Genomic DNA, 21,593 nt, shown 5'->3' with positions numbered 1-21,593 from the left:
TATTTAAAAATAATTGTGTCATGAAGGAAAAAAATAAAGTGGCAGCATTTAAAAACTCAAGTCACATAAAAATTGACATAACCTAGACTTTTGATTTTGATTTTCACATGTTGAGAATTTGTTTTTTCTTCTTTTTTTGAGCTTTAATTATCTGTGTATTAATTTTACTTAAAATTAAATAGTAATAATAAAATAATAGTATTAAATAATAAAATATTAAGTATGATAGTAGGAAATTTAAAAACAATGACCTATTATGAAGCTTTTCTTTTTTTATTCAAAATTCCTTTTGTTGGTAGAATTATTTATTAGGCTTTACTGGATTTTTCTCATTATTGAAATTAATTTATTTTTAGTGACTAACGCTAATTTACATTGTTTTTGTTAATCATACTTTAACATTTTCTTCCAAAGCAAAAACTAATTACTTTAGCATTGTTCCAAATGTATATAATTTCACAGGATATTATCTATACAAATTTAGTCATTTATGGAGCTGATTGCATTAATTACATTTTGAAACTACACACTAACAGTCATGGGAGAGGGTTTCTTTTTAATAATAAGATAGACATAACAAAATTTACCATATTCACCCTTTCTAAAAAAAAAAAGTTTTATTGATTTCAGGGAGAGGAAGGGAGAGAGATAGAAACATCAGTGATGAGAGAGTCATTGATCGGCTGCCTCCTGCACGCCCCCAACTGGGGATCGAGCCCGCAACCCGGGCATGTGCCCTGACCCGGAGCCGAACCAAGATCTCCTGGATCCTAGGCCGATGCTCAACCGCTGAGCCACGCCCAGCCGGGCCTGGCCATTTTTTAAGTGTATCGTTCAGTAGTGTAAAGTACATGCGCATTGTTGCACAACCATCACCACCATCCCTCTCCAGAACTCTTGCAAAACTGAAACTCTACACCCAGTAAACAACAGCTCCCCTTTCTCTCCTACCCCCGGCCCTTGGCAACCACCCTTCTAGTTTCTGTATCTATGAATTTTTCTGCTCTAGGGACTTCATTTAAGTAGAATCATACAATATTTGCCTTTTTGTGACTGGCTTATTTTACTAGTGTAATATCCTTGAGGTTCATCCATGTTGCAGCCCATGAAAGGACTTCCTCTCTTTTTAAGGCTGAATAATATTCCATTGTATGAATATACCACCTTCCTTCACTGATAAACATTTGGATTGCTTCCACCTTTTGACTGCTGTGAATGAGACTACAATAAGCATGGATCTACAAATACCTCTTTGAGACACTGCTTTCAATTTTGGGGGTATATAACTAGAAGTGGGGTTGCTGAATCACATGGGAATTCTAGTTTTAATTTTTCAGGGGGCATGGGAGAGCTTTTATTGAAACTATTGTCTGGATATTTTGGAGTTTTCAGAACTTTTTACAGAATAGGTACTGCATGCAGTAGATGTTTTTGCAGTGTTATGTTTATTTGGAAATTTGGTTATAAACTGGAGGCAAAATGTATGAATGAGCCCTGTGCCTGGGCATGGTCCTTCCTCCGGGGCTGGCTCTCCTTCAGTGTCAGCGCTCACTCACACGCTCTGACCACACAGCTCTGCACCAGTTGGCAGTTTTAGAATGACAGGCTGACCATGTTAAGTTACCTGTAATTGATTTTCATTCTTGCTAATTAGGAATCACTCAGCTTTTTCATGCTTCCTCTCTAACCTGCCAGTAAAGGCATGTGCCCCCACTGAGTAATGAAATGTAATATTAATCCCTTCTGGCTAATCTGTGTATTTGTTCTTCCTTCTTTGTGTATTTGTATCTACTTCCAATATCACTTAAATATCGGTTTTCTAAAAGTGTTCAAAGCTTACTATCATTTTCATTGTATTTTCTATATACATGTTAGGTCTGTTTACATTGAAATAAACTTGCCCACATTCATATATGGTTTATGCTCTGGTTACCTTAAAGTCTGTAATAAATTAACATCATCATTATCCAAACAGATTTATTATATATGCAATTGTGCATGACATTGCATTCAGGTCACATATCTGTGACCTGTATCCAGGCTATAACTCAAGAAGAAACTGCTTTTCCTTCTTTTATTGTTTTTATAAATCATTGAATTTGGTGTTCTTTTTCTCGTGGAACTTAAGATTACTGGCATAACGTCAATGGACTTGTTCACATTTTAGCTTCAACCATATTATCTCTATCCATTATTTGATTAAGTAATTGATATAGGTGGAGAAAATGTTACACAAATGACATAATAAAATAAGTGAAACTTTCATTTGTGCTCACCATCATTACTTCTTTGGAGATATAGTTGAAGAGGTATAATTATAACTAACACCAATACAACAGATTCATTTTGCTGGCATTGCAATTAGGATTAATTCAGTTAAACTGGAAAAATATGTAAACAAAGATCATTGAGGTCATTGATAAGACATCTAGAATGGTTGTGTGGATGGGTAATGCATTTCTGAATATCATAAATTCGTCTGTATGAGGCACATTTTATTTCCTAAGCAATTCAGCAACTGTGGCCTTTACTATATGAGAATATAGTGCATATTTCTATTGCGTTACCCCTAACACCAGGTGCATAATATATAATATGTAAGTAATATGTATTCATAAACAGGTACTGGTGGAATCAAGTCTAAAGTTGGTCATTGTTATGCATTTTACCCATGAAATATTTATCCATGTGTATTATATGAAATATTTAAACTCACAATTTTTACGAAGTAACCAGTGAATATACTTTAAATTAAAATTTAAAGTGATCTATTCTGTATCTGTTAAAAGAACAGACTGAGTTTTATTTACAGGGAAATATCTATTGTCTTATTTGTTTTTAATCACTGAAGAAATATAAATTTTTGTTTCATTTTCTATGAAAAAATAAAAAGCAAGAATTTTATTTAGAAATTGTCTCATAGCTTTTATTTTTATTTTTTAAATTTATCTTTATTGTTTAAAGTATTACAGATGTCCTCTTTTTTTCCCCATTGAGCTCCCCACTCCTCCCCCCCCTTCACCACACTATTGTCTGTGTCCATGGATTATGTATATATGCATATAAATTCTTTGTCTCATAGTATTTAAAATAATTTGTAAATTTTGACTCTGTTGCTTTTAGAAGTAGTTCAGGGCAAAAACATGGGTCCAGAAACTTACAGTTCTCCATAAGTTTCATAGACCAATAGTTTGATCTAACATTTGCATTTAGTTGTTTAAGGAGAGAAAGTGATGCAGATGTATTGTTCTGTAGATTTGTTTTTTTATCTCTCCGTGTCTGCCAAAATAATATGTCCTTTATCCATGGGCAGTATAGATATTACCATGCATACTTGCAAGAAATGTTCTCATTGGATATAAGTAATCTGTTAATATGACCATATCAGTATTATGGCACTGAGAATACATAATAATTTTTCTATAGTAATTGTTTTATCTGTTAATGAGATATATGTTCACATGTGTTTACTCTTTAAGATTGAAAGACATGACAACTGTGCCTATGACTACCTAGAAGTTCGAGATGGGACCAATGAAAACAGCCCTTTGATAGGACGTTTCTGTGGTTATGATAAACCTGAAGATATCAGATCTACCTCCAACACCTTGTGGATGAAGTTTGTTTCTGATGGGACTGTGAACAAGGCAGGGTTTGCTGCCAATTTTTTTAAAGGTAATTTGAAATGTGAGATTTCCCTTGTCAACGATAAATGTGATATTCAGCTTTGAGGTAGGGGACAACTGGAATAAAGTTTTATTGAAAGTTGAAGTATGCACTGTTCATAAGGATTTTGATGGAAAAGGTTATTGGTAAAATACCGGAATTTTGGACTTTGTAGCACAGGATAGGAGTTCCATGAGGATATTCTACCAGTTTTAAAAATGAAATAGACAAAACAAAATCCAGAAAGAGATATATATACTGGAGGAAATATTTGCAATATAGTCAACAAAGGATTCATACCCAGAAAGGGGTTTACTGACTTGTAGTTTATCAATTTATTTCTGGGTGGCAGCATTTCCAAATCACCCATTACAGAATGGCTTTCACTACATTGGCAATAATTTATGGCCTCCTTAGTGGAATACCTAAAATGTCTTTAAAGAAAAACAAAAAACATTATTACTGATCTGATATTTAAATTTCACTTTTATAAGAGTTATTACTGATAAGCTTTAATTTTGAGTTATATAACTAAATTTTAGTTTATTTTCATGTCCTGTATTTGGTGTATATTACTAAAGCAAAAAGAAAATGATTTTAGTGCAAATAGTAACATCAAATATGCATTTATAAAATGCAGAGGTGCTTATGTTAGGTGTATCATTGTATAATAAATTCTTCTATGGGAAGAGAAAAAAAGTTTTTCTACCAATTTTTATAGGATAAGTGATGGTTTCAATTGTATATGTAAAAATTTAGTGAGGTAAATATCTACCATTTTCATTGTTTAGAGAACAACAATATAATGGATTTTCCTAAGAGTTACTTAGGTATTCATCATATGAATTGAAAGGCAGAGAACCTGGGCACTTTTACTACATGTATTCAAAGTATTTATTAAAATATATACACTTAATGCTTTAAATCTTCTCTGTGTTACATTTTATGGTAGAAGAAACATACTATCAATATTTTCTCATGTGATATTTATATATTTGGTTATCAAAAATGCTTTGCTGATGCATAATTTTTCCAAAGTATGTTTGCTAATTTCTTAACTCACAGTAGGTTATACCTGAAGAGTGAGATTATAGAGTAGCTTGTCATATGCATTTTTAAAAGTAGTATATATTTTTCATATATACATTTCATAGAGTATATTTTTGTTTCCATATATAATTAAAACAGTATATTTATTTACAAAAATATGGAATTATTATATTTTCTGGATTAATATGTCTATTCTATATAAAAACAATGAATGCTTTAAATTTAAAGGGGTTCAGTAAGTTTCTGAGTTTTTCTTTTTAACTTATATTCACCATAATCTATTTCTATAAAAGCTTTTTTTAGGGTATCTAGGAAACTATACTATGAAATCAACAGGTGAAGCTGTTTTTTCAGTAAGTTTTCTGTTTCATTCTGAAATATGTCTAAGTTTTAATAATCTCCTTTGACCTTAAATCTAGAAAAAATACATACTGTGTCTGAGATAAGGTGATGTTCAGCTGGACCTGATGGATGTTTCTAGTACTTCTCTTGGTTCTTATACATTCTTAGGATGCAGTGACATGAATTCTTGTTTTTCATCTATCAAGGGCTTGCAAATTGTTCCTGCTCCTTTGTTGAAGCAACTAATTGTCTCAGTTTCATCCTGAACTATTAAGCATATCATATTTTCAAAAAATCTTGTACCTTAGTATATAAAAACAAAATACTCCAGTTGTTCTATAACTCTCGCCATCTTTATAGAGGAAGACGAGTGTGCCAAGCCTGACCGTGGGGGCTGTGAGCAGCGGTGCCTGAACACGCTGGGCAGTTACCAGTGTGCGTGTGAGCCTGGCTACGAGCTGGGACCCGACAAAAAGAGCTGTGAAGGTATGACTGGATTTGCACTTGGTGTTCCCTGCTGAACCCCTCTGCCCGGTTCCTTTCTTTCATTAAAGGCTCCTTCTCTTTCTCTCTTTCTGCCTCCCTCTTCCCTTCCCTTCCCTTCCCTTCCCTTCCCTTCCCTTCCCTTCCCTTCCCTTCCCTTCCCTTCCCTTCCCTTCCCTTCCCTTCCCTTCCCTTCCCTTCCCTTCCCTTCCCTTCCCTTCCCTTCCCTCCCCTCCCCTCCCCTCCCCTCCCCTCCCCTCCCCTCCCCTCCCCTCCCCTTCCCTCCCCTTCCCTTCCCTTCCCTTCCCTCCCCTTCCCTCCCCTCCCCTTCCCTCCCCTTCCCTTCCCTTCCCTTCCCTTCCCTCCCCTTCCCTCCCCTCCCCTCCCCTCCCCTCCCCTCCCCTCCCCTCCCCTCCCCTCCCCTTCCCTTCCCTCCTTTCTAGTAACTTCTTTCCTCAACTAGTAGGACTCAATGTATAGTCACAGTGAATGTGAAATTGCCTGGGTTCTCATTATAACATCAGTTATTTCCACCTTTGGTTACCAACCAGGCCACCTGTTTATCTATCTACCATCTAACTATCTATCATCTATCTATCATCTATCATCTATCTATCTATCTATCTATCTATCTATCTATCTATCTATCTATCTATCTATCTATCTATCTACTATCTATCATCTATCTATCTATCTATCTATCATCTACTATCTATCATCTATCTATCTATCATCTATCTATCTATCTATCTATCTATCTATCTATCTATCTATTATCTATCATCTATCTATATCTATCTATCTATCTATCTATCTATCATCTACTATCTATATCTATCTATCATCTATCTATCTATCATCTATCTATCTATTATCTATCATCTATCTATCTATATCTATCTATCTATCTATCTATCTATCTATCTATCTATCTATCTATCATCAATCATCTACCTATCTATCTACCTACCTACCTATTAATCTATATATATTTCTATTTTTATCTCTCTCTGGACCTAGATTTTTATCCACCTGTCCGTTCATCTATCACTTCCTTTTATCTTTTCTTAACATAATTTATGGGTGCCTCTCCCTTATTAAATTCCAGAGTCCTGACTCTGAATCATCTTTGTATTTCCAGCATCTAGCATAGTCAAATGTAAAGCAGGAACTAAGTGCACATTATTAATAAAAGATTCATAAACATAGACATTTTGTCATGGTTTCTGCATTTCCTCTGTAATTCTAGGATGAGATTTCTTGTACAGTGTTTTCTTACGATATCCTGTGATCCCTTCCCTCAGAATATAAAGCTGACTCTTTTCCATTTCCCCTGATCCACACTGCAGGCCTCATACTCAAACAATAGACAAAATATGTACACTGATCTGCCTTCCTCCATCCTGTTCCTCATTTATTCCCCTCTGAATATTTCTGCCAACATCATTTTCATAAAACTCATAGCACTGTAACATTATTCATATTAATGTATTTATTAAGGTTACGTTTAGTGTTTCCCACAAAAGTGTAAGCTCCCTACACATGAGCACCTTGTCCTCTACTGTTTTTGCCACAATAAGTGGCAAAGGTGGTGGAATTATTTGCTTAATGAATAAATGCCACACCATAGTTGACCTATTTATAAAATCAGGGACTCCCTGTTTCTTCTTAAAAGTTTAAACTTAAGAGATATAAATAAAGATTTATATATATATATATATATATATATATATATATATATATATATATATAACAGGGTGGGACAAAAGTGGGTTTGCCATTGTTCCTATGAAAAATAATAAAATAATTAATAAACAATAATACAAGAATAAATTCCATTTCATGTATTCATAACTGTAAGCCTACTTTTGCCCCACCTATATACATATACAAAGAAAAGCAATTACATAAATTAGAGAACCGTTACTTTAGGTAACTCTTAACTCCCTAGCAATTAATTGTAAACCATATACAATATATATTCTTTTCACTCAGCTTGCTCTTGGATGCCCTGATTTTGCTGAACTCCCTTTCAATAAGGAAGAAAGGTAACATAAACAGTACCTCTTTTAAATAGTTCATCCAAAACGGGAAGAAAAACAGTTGTTAAACAGAGTTTTGGAATAACAGCTATGTTCTATTTACTATAGTTTATCTTGCCTGCTAGTCAGGCAACTCTCTCTAAGAACTGCTTGTGCTGGGAAAAAATAGTTTGAAGAAATAAACAACTGATTTTGGTCTTACTGCATCAGACCATATTGTGCTTTACATGTATCTTTTCATTCATCTCACAATAACCATATGTTGTGGATATAATTATACCCATTTAAGAGACAAGGTTGCCAACACCCAGTTCTCTATATTGGTCACCCAACTTGAAAGTGATCTAAAATGTTGTAGTACAGCTATACTTTGCTTGGCTCCAATACTATAAAATAGCAGTTTATAAGTGGGAATAGATGATCAAAATAGTTGTACTAAAGTCTAAGGAACAGAGATTGCAATGCTCTAGATCTTGAAAAATCTGGAAGATGGTTGAAATTTAATGCTGAGATGCTGGGTTATCAATGGGAAGGCTCTAAGACAGGGATGACTTTGTTGAGGAAAAACTTTTTCTTTTTCTTTTCTTCTAGCGGCTTGTGGCGGACTTCTCACCAAGCTTAATGGCACCATAACCACTCCAGGCTGGCCCAAGGAGTACCCTCCTAATAAAAACTGCGTGTGGCAAGTGGTGGCACCAACCCAGTACAGAATTTCTGTGAAGTTTGAGTTTTTTGAACTGGAGGGCAATGAAGTAAGTGAATAACAAATATAATTTTTTTCCTATCGTGTTTTTAGGATTTCCTGAAGGACAACTGATAATCTAAAAATAGAAAGAAAAAGCCCAACTGAGTGTGGCTCAGCGGTTGAGCGTCGACTTAGGATCCAGGCGATCGGGGTTCGATTCCCGGTCAGGGCACAGGCCCGGGTTGCGGGCTGCAGCCGATCAATGGCTCTCTCATCATTGATGTTTCTATCTCTTTCTCTCCCTCTCCTTTCCTCTCTCTGTAATCAATTAAGATATATTTAAAAAAAAAAATAGAAAGAAAAAATGTATCTTAGTGGTGCAATAGTGTAGATGCTGTATTCTTTCTTTGCTCTACTGCTCATTTCTGCAACTGCTTATAATTCCTTTTGGCATTGGATAATATTTTAGACTGTTTCTGGGAGACTGAAAATTACTCTGAGGGAGTTTTTATTTAGTGTATTAATATACAGCATTTTTTGATTTATTAAAGAATTCTGAGAAAATTTGGGTCAGCTTCATGTCACACAGAGTTTTCTAAAAAGAAAATAAACCAAAATCCACTGGTTGAGTCATAACAAAAATATTCTTTTGAGAGAGCCCGGTATATTTGACTTGTGGAAATGGATATATTTTCATTACATAACTAGTTTTTTATTATGAATGTGCTCCCAGTTCACAAATAAGGGAAGATTAATACTTTACCCTCAATAAAAGGTGCATTTAGCTGATACTGTCTTTGATTTACAAAATTACTATTTTTAATCTCAATAAAAAGTGCATCTAATTGATGCTATCTTTTCTTTACAAAAGTTTACTGTAGTGAAGGTACAGTTTTCTGTCAGGTGACCACATTTAAACAAGTGAAATAATTTATTTGAAAGGCACTTCTGTGTGGTTTTACATCTCTTTTACTATGGCTTCGAGGTAGAAAGAAGTTGCTGACTTTTGTGTTTCCTTAAAGGAAATTAAAGTCTAAAATGTGATTAACTTCTACATTTCAGAGAATTGTGAAGTTTTAGGGCTCAATGGACATTTTGAGATCTCCTTTACATCATGTATAATTTTTATGATGGGAAAGACCACAATTTATATTCATAACATACTTTATCCACATGGAACAGTCTTTTCCTTTAGTATTATCTGAAATTTGGAGGGACTTTGAAATGAAGAAAATAATTTTAATAGTATTTTTAGAAAAGCTTTCATATGAGTGACACTTTTTGAAAATGAGAATCTCCCTACCAGCTCTGTGGTTTGATATGAGTTCTGTGTTGAATGACTTCTGTTCTCTCAGTTTTCCCTAAAGCTATTAGTTGTGGCAGATAGGACATTTTGATTCATGAATTGATAAATGTTTCTAAGAAGGCTAGAAGTTTATATTCAAGAGGAAAGAGGGTGGATGGCTTTAAATAAATGGAGCATTGTGTTCCAGAAGCACTTTACTCAGGGTAGTGGTCTTTATTCATGGAAACCCTGTACAAACTCTGTAACAGATCTCAGAATTCTTGAACTTATAATGATGTTACTGTGTGAAAGGCTGTTACAGAATTCTGTGTATTTTCATAGTTGGATGTCTTAGCTATTTAAAATAAAGGCATGTCCCCGGCTAGGTGTGACTCAGTGGTTGAGGATCGACCTAGGACCCAGGAGATCAGGGTTCCATTCCCGGTCAGGGCACATGCCCAGGTTTCAGGCTCGATCCCTAGTTGGGGGTGTGCAGGAGGCAGCCAATCAATGATTCTCTCATCATTGATGTTTCTATCTCTCACTCTCTCACCCTCCCTTCCTCTCTGTGAAATCAATAAAGATATATTTAAAAAATAAATAATAAATAAATAAAATAAAATGAAGGCATGAGCAAAAACCTGACCTATAGAATACTGAGTTAAATTATAACTTGGTTATTTTTATTTATTAAATGGATATACAAAAGGAAAGTCAATGTCAAAAAACTTTAGCCTTGGTTACATTCTCCTATCCTATGCCAGAGCCCTCTCTAAACAAAAGTTGCAGCTGTAACAAAGTAGATAGAAAACGTATTTCATTTTATCTAGCAATATTTTGCTAACTTATCACCTAATTAATACCACAAGAACCAGTAATTTGAGTTGACATATTGCACAGTACAGATCATGCCCCGGGGTTCAATCATATGCATTGTTAAACTTGCTAATTACACATTTATGTAATAAGGTCATTCATGCAAGATGTGCTCTTTAGAATGTGCCCTGTCAAAACTTTAAAATTGTATTATGAAAACATCTGTTAGTGGCCATAAAATTGCTTAAGAATACCTGGCATTCACTTACCTTCTTCCATTTTGGTGGTGTTTGTACATTACATATAAATCCAATCTTATTTTAGTATAAATTTCTGCCTCCATCCCACTGTATAGAATTCCTGTTTGTTTACAATGCTGCAGAGCAACTCAAAGAAATTAAGAAATGTCAGTTTGTTTGATAAGTTTGAAAGGCAAAGGATCCTTTTTATTATATACCAAGTGTCTGTCTCACTTTGAAATTTTCTAATGGTGGTGTTATAATTAGAAAGAAGTTTCTGGAAGGCAGCTCCAGACCAAGCCAAACTCCATGTTATTAATCACCACACTGCTGTGTATGATATGTATAATTTGGGGCAATTATATAAAATTTCTGAGCCTCAGTTTTCTCATCTTTATAATTGAAAGGATCATGTCTATTGCTAATAGTTGTTTCATAGACTAAATGTACCAATTTCATGTAATTGTTGTCAGTATCAAATAAGATAGTACATGGCAAGTTTTTTCACAGTTTCTAGTGAAAATTTAAATGTTTAAAAATTTAAAAAGATATAAGATGTATGCTATAAATATATATAAACAAGTACACATTTCTGCCCCACATTTGGACCCTTTCCTTGATATTTTAGTTTACCTATTCCAATTTGATGGGGATGTAAAGTACAGCATAAGGAATATGGTCAATAATATTGTAATAACTATGTACGGTGCCTGGTGGGTACTTGAAATATCAGGGGGATCATTTGGTAAAGTATATGATTGTCTAACCACCATGCTCTACACCTGGAACTAATATAAAATACAGTGGTACCTCGATTTTCAAACGTCTCTATTGACAAACATTTCTGGTTACAAGCCCCGTAAACTCGGAAGGAAATGCTTGGGTTTTCGAGCCCGCCCCGGAAGTGGAACCCGCCCCACGGCTTCTGCTCAGGGCAGGGTCCTGAGGCCCAGCTGTGGGCTGGGGGTCCCTCGGTTTTCCAACGTTTCAGAGCTCGAACGGCTCCCGGAGCGGATCACATTCGGAAATGGAGGTACCACTGTAATACTGAATGTCAGCTGAGATTGAAAAATAAAATTAAAAAATAAATGTCAATTATCTGTTACTTTCAAATCTGGTGACTACAATAACCATGTTTTTTCTTCTAGGTTTGCAAATACGATTATGTGGAGATTTGGAGTGGCCTTTCGTCTGAGTCTAAATTGCATGGCAAATTTTGCGGTGCTGAGGTGCCTGAAGTGATCACATCCCAGTTCAACAACATGAGAATTGAATTCAAATCTGACAATACTGTATCCAAGAAGGGCTTCAAAGCACACTTTTTCTCAGGTATCAGTATTCACAAGCTGTGTATATCACGAATTTTACAGGTTTATTGGCTTAAATCAAATGTTATCTGTTCTATAAATGTAACTTGGAGGTACATAGAATGCATAAACAATTATCCTAGGCCAAACAATTTTTTTGCTTAAAATTAGGATGTTAATAATAGGGGCCCTGTTGAAATGTAGCTGTCAAACACTTAGATCTTATGTAAACTAATCAAATATCATAAAGGCTCATACAAGTAACACAAAATTATTATCATAATATTTTCATACAGTGACTTCACTCTTTACAAATGGATGGGGAAAATGATACCAAACTTTCAAAAACTGGCAGACTTTTTCCAAATAATTTAACTTTATTTTTGGAATATGTAGTCTCATTTTTTATTCTTACTATTTAGCAACATATTTCTCTTATTATATGTTTATTCTTATTATTAGTGGATATTAAGATCACACTTTGCCTCATCACCATAGAAGTGATTGCAGAAAGAGCCCTAGAACTATGGAAATTAGCATTTTACTAAAAACAATGTATTAGTATATATATATATAGCATTTGACACTTCTGTGTTTGGAATTTAATGTTTAGTTTAATGAACTCAGAGTCAAATTTCTCTTTTAAAGAACTTACATTGATAAAAGGTCCCCCAGTTTTAAGAAAATATATAGAAACATCCACAAAATTCCCTTTTTCTCCCAATTTCATACCTTATAAAAATATTATTGTGAAATTAAAAAATAGATAAAATTGTAATAAACCTTAGTTTAGCAATCTAGTCTGCCTTTCAGACTGGCAAGCAATTTAAAGCAGCTGAATTCCAATTATGTTTTAATATTAGGTAATTTGGATTGAGTTAATTCAAAGTCCATTTATTCCAGTCCCCATGTGTTTAAAATTAATGAGATTTACAATAGCCAGGGTTTGTTTGGGATTTTCAGTGTAATTGAAGTTAATGGTTCACAAGCTCCATTGAGGTCCAAGTCATACACAAAAGTACATTCAAAATGCAGTGGATGTCAGCTCTCTTGTTCTCATTCCCTTCCTTCCCCCAGACTTAATTGCCTTTTAAAATTTTTTTCTCAGGCATTCATTTAAGATTTATATTATTCAAAGTAGACTTTTAATATCCTATTTCAATGAAAGAAAGACTTCCTTAGTCTTCACTATTTTAAATATATCATGTATGCTGCAAATTTTAGATTTCCAGTCATTAGAGATAAGGATTTTTATCTTAGAGCCGTCTAAATATTTATTTTAAAAATTGAAATTTGAAAGTAAATACATTTTATCATAATATTAATAATATTCAGAATCCTTCTCACTTTAAGTTATTCATTTTATTTAATAATACTTTTTTAAAAGGTATATGCTATGTACAATGGTGGCAAAGTATGATTAAATTTAAAGTTACCAGAATATTTAAAATTCACTCTCTGACATTTTTTGTCAGGCAGAACTTCCCACATCATAAAGACAGGGTATTTGTTTGTGTCTTTATAACAGTACTATTGAAATACAAGGCATGCTACTTTAATTCTTATAGTATCGATACAAAGGCACATGCAGAAGATGCTGTTCTCAGCACATAGTGGGACACAGTCTTTATTCTTATCTCTATGTAGCTGTATAATTTTAAAGTTATCTCAGTACCTTGGTAGTGCTAAAGTTCATAATAGTTACTTTGCTATAAGTCACATGTATGTGGATTGTTTTAGGAAATTGTCTCTGTCTTTAGTATTTATCAGTGCTGTATTTAAAAATTATAAATCAACTAGGTGCCAGAACTTCATTTTGATAGAGTCTAGCCTAAGTTGTTTGATGGCGTGTAAGGTGATTGAGTCCCCTGAGCAGTGAAGTTCAAGGGGAAATTAAACCCCAAACCGCCACACAGCTGCCATCTTGAGAACTTACTGTGCAGATACGCATTATGTCTTTAATAATCACAATAGGCTGCAACACTCTCATTGTTATATCCATTTGACAGTTGAAGCAGCTGAGATGTTAAGTAGACTGCTTAGTGTCACAAAGCATTTAAACACCCATTTGTCCTGGTTTTTCTCAACTGTAAGAGCTGATCATGTCTTTTGCAAATGGCCTTAGTTACATATTTATGGCCTGAAAAGCAACAGATATACTTTTACGTCTTTATTAGATTATTATTTTGTGAAGTCCAAGAAAATTATCATTAAGTATAAACTTTCAGTGTTGTTGTTTGTTTTAAATTTTTCTTTATTATTGAAAGTATTGCAGATATCCACCCTTTTTTCCCCCATTGATCCCCTCCACCCCTCATCCGCTCTCCCTCCTCAACCCCCAGGCCTTCACCACACTATCGTCTGTGTCCATGGGTTATGCATTTATGCATATCAGTTCTTTGATTAATCTCTCCCCACCCACTCCCCCACCCCCACCTTCCCTCTGAGATTCATCAGTCTGTTCCATGCCTCTGTGTTTCTGTATCTATTTTGTTCCTCAGTTTTTTTTGTTAATTAGATTCCATGTATGAGTGAGATCATGGAAAACTGAATCAGGAAGAATCAGAAAACCTGAATAGGCTAATAACTGATGAAATCAAAGCAGTAATTAAAAAAAACTCTCAGCAAACAAAAGCCCTGGTCCAGACAGCTTCACAGGGCAGCTTTCTAATTCTTTAAGTTGTAGGGTTAGTTTACTAAAAATGTTTCTTGCTTTTTGAGGTAGGCCTGTGGCTCTATGAACTACCCTCTTAGGACTGCTTTAGCTGTGTCCCGTAGATTTTGGGTTGTTGTGTGTTCATTTTCATTTGTTTCCAGGAAGTTTTTTATTTCATTCTTGATCTTGTTGGTAACCCATTCATTGTTTAAGAGCATGCTATTTAGCCTCCATGTGTTTGAATGTTTTTGAGTGTTTTTACTGTAGTTGATTTCTAATTTCATGTCATTGTGATCCAAGATGCTTGATATGATTTCAGTCCTCTTGAACTTGTAGAGACTTGTTTTGTGTCCGAACATGTGGTCTATCTTTGAGAATGACCCATGTGCCTTGAGAGGAATGTATATTCTGCAGCTTTGGGGTGACATGTTCTGTAAATATCCATTAAATCCATCTGATCTAGTGTGCCACTTAGAGTCACTGTTTCTGTGTTGTCTTTTTGTCTGGAAGATCTATCCAGTGAAGTCAGTGGGGTGATAAAGTATACGACTATGACTGTATTGCTGTTGATCTCTCCCTTAAAGTCCTTAAGGTTATTATTGATAGGCCCTTAATTATTGCCATTTTAATTCTTTATGCCTATGTTTCTCTCTCTACTTATTATTATTATTACAGCAGTCCCTTTAACATTTCCTGCAATGCTGGTTTGGTGATGATAAACTCCTTTAGCCTTTTTTGTCTAGGAATCTCTTTATTTCACCATCTATTTTTAATGCTAGCCTTGCTGGATAGAGTAGTCTTTGTTTCACATCCTTGTTTTGCATTACCTTGAATACTTCATACCATTCCCTTCTGGCCTGTAGAGTTTCTGATGAGAAGTCAGCTGACAGCTTTATGGGAGCTCCTTTGTAGGTAACAGCTTGCTTTTCTCTTGCTACCTTTAAGATTTTCTCTTTGTCTTGAATTTTTAGCATTTTAATTATGATGTGTCTGGGCGTGGGCCTCTTTGAATTCTTCTTGCTTGGGACTCTGTGCCTCCTGAACTTGTGTGACTTTTTCCTTCACCAGGTTAGGGAAGTTTTCTGCCATTATTACTTCCAACAGATTCTCTAACCCTTGCTTACTTCCATCCTTTTCTGCCATTCCTATGATGCGAATATTGTTATGTTTTATGTTGTCCCACAGCTCCCTTGTTTTTTAATTGTTTTTTCTTTTTGGATCTCTGATTGAGTGATTTTTTTCTACCCTGTCTTCTAATTTGCTGATCTGATCCTCAGTTTCCTTTAATATGCTGTTTATTCCTTCCAATGTATTCTTTATTTCTGCTACATCATTCTTCATTTCTGACTGGCCATTTTTCATAGTTTCCCTATATTTTTTCATGCTGTTGAGCATCCTTACAATTAGTATTCTGAACTCTCTGATAGATCGCTTATCTCCATCTCATTTAGCTCTGTTTCTAGAGACTTCTCTTGTTCTTTCATTTGGGGCGTATTTTTTGTCTCCCCATTTTGGCTTCCTATTTGGGTTTGTTTCTATGTACTGTATTAAATAGGCCTGCTAGGACTCTCAGTCTTTTTGGAAAGTCTCTGGTGCAGGCAATGTCAGATGCTGTTTGTGACTGGCCTTGAGTAACCTGTGGAGTTATCAACAACCCACAGCTTGAGGTCTTCTCTGTTGGGACTGGGTGTGTTTGGACAGGACCAAGATGTAAATCCAAAGTCTGCTTTTCCAAGGCCCAGGTCCAGAAGCAGATCAGGCAAAGACTCAAGGCACTCTGAAGTCTGCCTCTGCCTGCAGGCTGATTAATCTGATTTTCTTAATGAGCCTCAGGCTGTAGGAACTCCTCTGGGTAGAATGAGACTTTTTCCTGCAAGGTGGGGCAATTGCTTCCCCCTCAGGCAAAAGCTACTTGGAAGGTAAATGTCTGCCTCTGCAGTATGGGAGAATGACTTGGTACAGAAATCCAGATGGGAGCCTTCTGATCTCACCCTCCAGAGCCCACAACCCTCGGTTCTCCTCACACAGCTCCAGTCCACTCTGCTCTCCCTTTGCTGGAGCCCAAGGTGAGTGGACGCACACAAGCTTTGTGCATTGGCTCTTTAAGAGGGTGCCTACATTTCCAGACATTTCTCCCTGGCAGACAGAAACCCGGTTGCTTTTCACAGCCAGATGTTATGTGGGCACCTTTCTCAGTTTTGGTGCTCTGGGCTGGGAATCCCAGCCTGGGATTTAGGCCGCAGAGTCCTCAGTGGGAACCCCCCACAGCTGTGATATCCCTCTGGACCTTCAGCTGCTGCCTGTGGGAGCCCAGCCAGCCTTCTCACACCTCCACACTTCCTACCAGTCTCTATGTAGCCTCCACTTTTCCTCCTTGGTTATGAGGGTGCTCTTCAGCTCGTCTTCAGTTGCAGTTGATTATTCAGGATGTTTTTTCTATATTTTAGTTGTAATTCCAGTTTGGTCACCGGAGATTGTCAGTGTAGCTTCCACTCAGTCCGCCACCATCTTTAATCTCTCCAGTGTTGTTTTTTCATGTGTTGAAAAGTCTTGGCAGTTTGTGAGATTCATATTAAAGTACTGTAGTTCTGGATGAGTAATTAGATCTATTTCACATTTAAGTTCCTGGGAATATGTTTGCTCAGGGAAAGGGAAGATAAAAACATTATATTTGTGGTAAAGAGCTGGTGTGGTGCTATCAAGAAATGGCAACCTTAATGTCCTAATTGTGATCATCTCACAAAATCGTAATTTACAAAAGATCACCCATTTGAATAGATAGGTGCTACTCATATTGAAAGTATTATTTGAGTTCTAATAATGCTTTAAGTATATAATAGATAGCCATGTATTAATTTAATGATAAAGATAACTTAATGATTCCATGGCATAAATAGTTATCTATGATAAAATATGAATGGAAGTCTCAGTAGAAAGCTGTGTACTGTGCTTACAGCTAACCATGTGGGTGGGAACAAACCTGAAAGCTGCTATACAAAAATACCGGGAATGTTTGTATTAAGGTAGAGAGTTGGTGCATTATAGCTCTTCCCCAATTTCAGTTTTCATCTGATTTAAATATAAAAATAACTTTCAGGTGAAAAACAGATATTTCCACCTATTACCTCAAATATTTCTAGATTTGCAAACATTACCTAATATACTTTGATCTTTGAGAGTTAAGGAAATTTTAAATACATCTATTTATTGATCAGTTAATAAATAGTAATATAAGTTAATATTAATATGTATTTTAGTTAAATTTCATAGTTTTAATTTTATAGTTTGTAATATTATCTTATTATAAACAATTGTGTAAGTGTTACTATGTTGTATCTGTTAATCAAGAGATATTTTATGAAGACTTAGTCTTAAATGGTTCTGTTTGTAATGAGTGTTCTAAAAATTTCAGAAGTGGCTATGCATTTATGAAAATAGAATGAGTAATATAACATGTTCAACTCTTTTTCCACATTCTTTTTCTAAGAACAATTATCAAAGAATTCAATAACAAAAAGAAGCAATATTTGACAGTAGGTGATTCCATGTTATTTGGAGAGGAAAGCTATTTAGAAGTGAATTCTAGCTTTCTTTCTGCTGTGATGCATCAAGGAAAAAGACAAGGAAATATATTTAGGTTTTTAATGTACAGTATACTGTGAAAATATTTATAATCATTTAGGGAAGTTAGTTATTTTTGCACATAGCCTTTCATTTTAAATAAGCACTTTATAGGCCTAGGAAATGGAATTGGAAGAATAACTCTAAGAACTTATTAGCAGAGTAATTAATATCAATTTTCTGTCACTTACATGTTCATAAATGTAAGAAACCATCACATATGAATTCTGATTTAATATCTTAAACTAGTCATGAAAAATTCTATAGCTTGAAGTTTTGGAAATTATTGTATCACATGACTTAAAATCTACAAGCTCCTCTACAAAAATCAAAGTGTAATATACTGTACTGATTCCAGGATATATTTAAAAAGCAGTATAATGAAGTAATACCAAAGCAAGTAAGGATATTGGAACTGTCAAACTAAGGTTATTTGGACATGATACAGAATTATGTGTCTATTGAATTTTTAACTAATTCAGAATATAGTGGCAGGAATTTTATAGAATAACCATACATTATGTTATTTTCTTGGACTGAATGAGGTTTGTTTCTAGGTTAACAATAATTACTTACTTTATATGATAGTAAAACCAAACTTAATTTTATGTGATGTTGTATTTGAACCTAAATATACAAATCTGCACAGGTATACATGATACAGTTTACTTTATGTGGTTAAGCAAAGTTAAGTGTATTCTACTCAGAACAAGTTAATTTTCTTTATATGGGTTAAACTTAAAGGGAATATTAGTAGGATTTTATGCATATAAAAACAGCAAGCTTTGGGAAATTGACATGTTTTAAAAATTTTATTGTAGCATTCGTTTTTTGGTAATAATATAACATGACTTTTGGCAGTGACATGAGCATAGACATTGTACCTTCTTACGCAGCCCTGTATTAGTGTGAAGACTCAGTTATGACCTCTGCAATACTGAGAACTCAGAATTTGAAGAATACACCTCATTTAAAAACAGTCTTCCTCATGGATAACTTTAATGGGAATGTACCCTGTTACTGATGGATCTAGTAACTTGGTTCACAGAAGAAATGGAATAAAACCCAGATTTCCTGACTCCCAATTTATTTAGGTCTGTAATAAATACAGGAGTCAGGTGAAGTGATTTGTTCAATTTTTCTATCTCTAAATTCAAGAGATTTCAACTGATATGCTCCTAACCTTACTCACCTTTCACCACATACAGATATTTCTTTACATTGTTCGTACCACACACCATTTCTTTCATGGATTGGTCCCTGATATTTTAGAAGATATTCAAGCTGATTTTGTTATAAAAAAAACTTTAAATATTGGTGTGATTAATTTCAAATGGGAACACAATTAAACTTTCCTATGATTTTGAATCCTGTTCCAAGTCTTCATTATTAAAGATATTTAAATATTTGCATGTTTTAGAAAGACTAAATTGTCTCTGTCATAGCTCAGAGTTTATTAGTGCTTTTCTGAAGCTGATTATTTATTTAATAGTTTTGTGCTTAAACTTGTGTATGTCATGTATGTGTGTGCACATGCATGGGAGTGCATGTTTATATGTGTGTGTACACAAGTGTTCATGGGTCTGTTTTATTTTATATTTGAGCATTTATTGGGAGTGTATCTGCTCATGTATGTTTCTGTTCTCGTGCATGGACCCTTCTTTTTCCTACAGACAAGGAAGCTTTCTGCAAAGAGAAAATTTTTATTTTTGAATCTTGCAAGGACTTGATACAGGCTGCCACTTCCGTTCCGTCCAGTATGTATTACTCATAGACTGATGGCCTCTGATAGTCTCAGAGATACTCTGCAGGCCTCTGATGGGAAAATGCCACCTCCTTTGTCCCTTATAATGGACCATCCTTCACCTAACCTGACGGAATGGAAAGTAGATATGTCTCCATTCCAATGAAGGAGGCTAGTTCCATCTGCAGAAAATAAATGTTTTTATTTATACTCAACAAAACATTTATTTCTCTCACTAATAAAAACAATTTTGAAAATGTTGTGCCTACAGTATGAAAATGCTAGAAAATTTCAAACGAATCACTGATTGAATTCTCAATGATTATGTTTATTATACAGACATTCTGAGAAATATTTAAAGTGCTGGTCCTTTCTGGCTCTTTCCTTTGGATTTTCATTGTTCAAAATATTTGTGTAATTTGTGTCCTAAGAGAAGAAAGAGGGCAGAAGTGAGAACATAATTGTGTTTGCTAGTAGCTTTTTCCCCTGGTTGGGTGACTTATCAGGCATAAGAAGTCCAGAATATATTTGCGGCAGTAGGTCTTTTATGATGTTGCTATTTCTCATCAACACAGATATTCTGAAATTACAGTCACTTTAATTAGAATAGTTTATTCACTTCTGTTCAAACAAATGTGTGTGTGTGTTTTTTAAATAACCTCGCCATGTTCACGACTTTTTAGACAACTTAAAATGTTGAGTTAAATACCTTCTTTATCTGAATAATGTAAAACATCTGGCTAATTTTAAGTATCCCAATGTTTACTGAAATTTTCTCTTTTCGTATGACTGATTCATGGAGGCACAGTTTTATACGCTACTTTGCTGGGCATGATGACTTTCTTCTGCTGCTTTTAGTAACTGTTTTGCTTAGTCCAGTTTTGAATTTTAGTTAGACTTTAGGTTAATCTGCGCCTATATTCTAGCATATATCTTTAGTTTTCATGTAATGTTGATTATATTGATCAACATTAGATGTAGGGACAAAGGCAGGAAACACCAATCAACTGGGAAACTGGAAAATAAAATGTACTTAGACAATAATAAATATAATTTTTTTTTCTCCTCCTTCCTCTAAAACTTACTTTAAAATTATCATTTTTCCAGCACAAAAGAAATATGAATAATTGGCTATGAAAAACTACTATTCTAATATGATTGGTTTTACTTTCAACACTATTTCTCTTTAGTTACAATTAACATGGATCAGATTATGTTCTATCAAATCTTAAGAGAGAGAAAATATCCTTAGAAATATAACCTAGTGACTTAGATTTCCACTAAAATGAAGCTTCAATGTTAGAGATATTTTCTGTATTAGAATTGTTTTCATTATGAAATGACTATTTTAAAAACTCAGCAATAATAACTTGTGTTCATTCATGTTTTCATTTGAACAGTTTTTATATCCTTGATGTATGGCAACCCAAACAGACCCAGATCCAGGAGGATTCGGTTGATCCCTGCTGCTATAGGGTTTGCCACTTAGCAACTACTCTGCCTACAGCTGTTAGATTTTCAAACAGCTCTCAGAAGTCTGGTTGACCTATAGTAAAACTGAAGTTCACTCTGTCCACTTTATTTTAAGTAAAACAAGCAATCATTATATAAACATTTTCATAGGAAATATGTGACTATTTCAGAGTAAGGAATTCTG

At 34.6% G+C, this 21,593-nt stretch overlaps 1 protein-coding gene across 1 annotated transcript in view; it reads left to right on the top strand.

The window, feature by feature from the left end:
* The window catches only part of TLL1 (tolloid like 1), a 154,620-nt gene that overhangs the window by 108,722 nt on the left and 24,305 nt on the right, over positions 1-21,593 (top strand). The window contains exons 13-16 of the mRNA XM_081135385.1: positions 3,480-3,675; positions 5,419-5,544; positions 8,175-8,335; positions 11,757-11,937. Coding sequence (XP_080991511.1) covers positions 3,480-3,675; positions 5,419-5,544; positions 8,175-8,335; positions 11,757-11,937 — 664 coding nt within the window. The remainder of the gene's footprint in view (positions 1-3,479; positions 3,676-5,418; positions 5,545-8,174; positions 8,336-11,756; positions 11,938-21,593) is intronic.

This window comes from Miniopterus schreibersii (assembly GCF_964146895.1).
Source record: "Miniopterus schreibersii genome assembly, chromosome: 4".
In the NCBI taxonomy this organism is placed as follows: Eukaryota; Metazoa; Chordata; class Mammalia; order Chiroptera; family Miniopteridae; genus Miniopterus; species Miniopterus schreibersii.
Note: the sequence above shows the minus strand (reverse complement) of the source record. Positions and strands in the feature narration are given on the sequence as shown.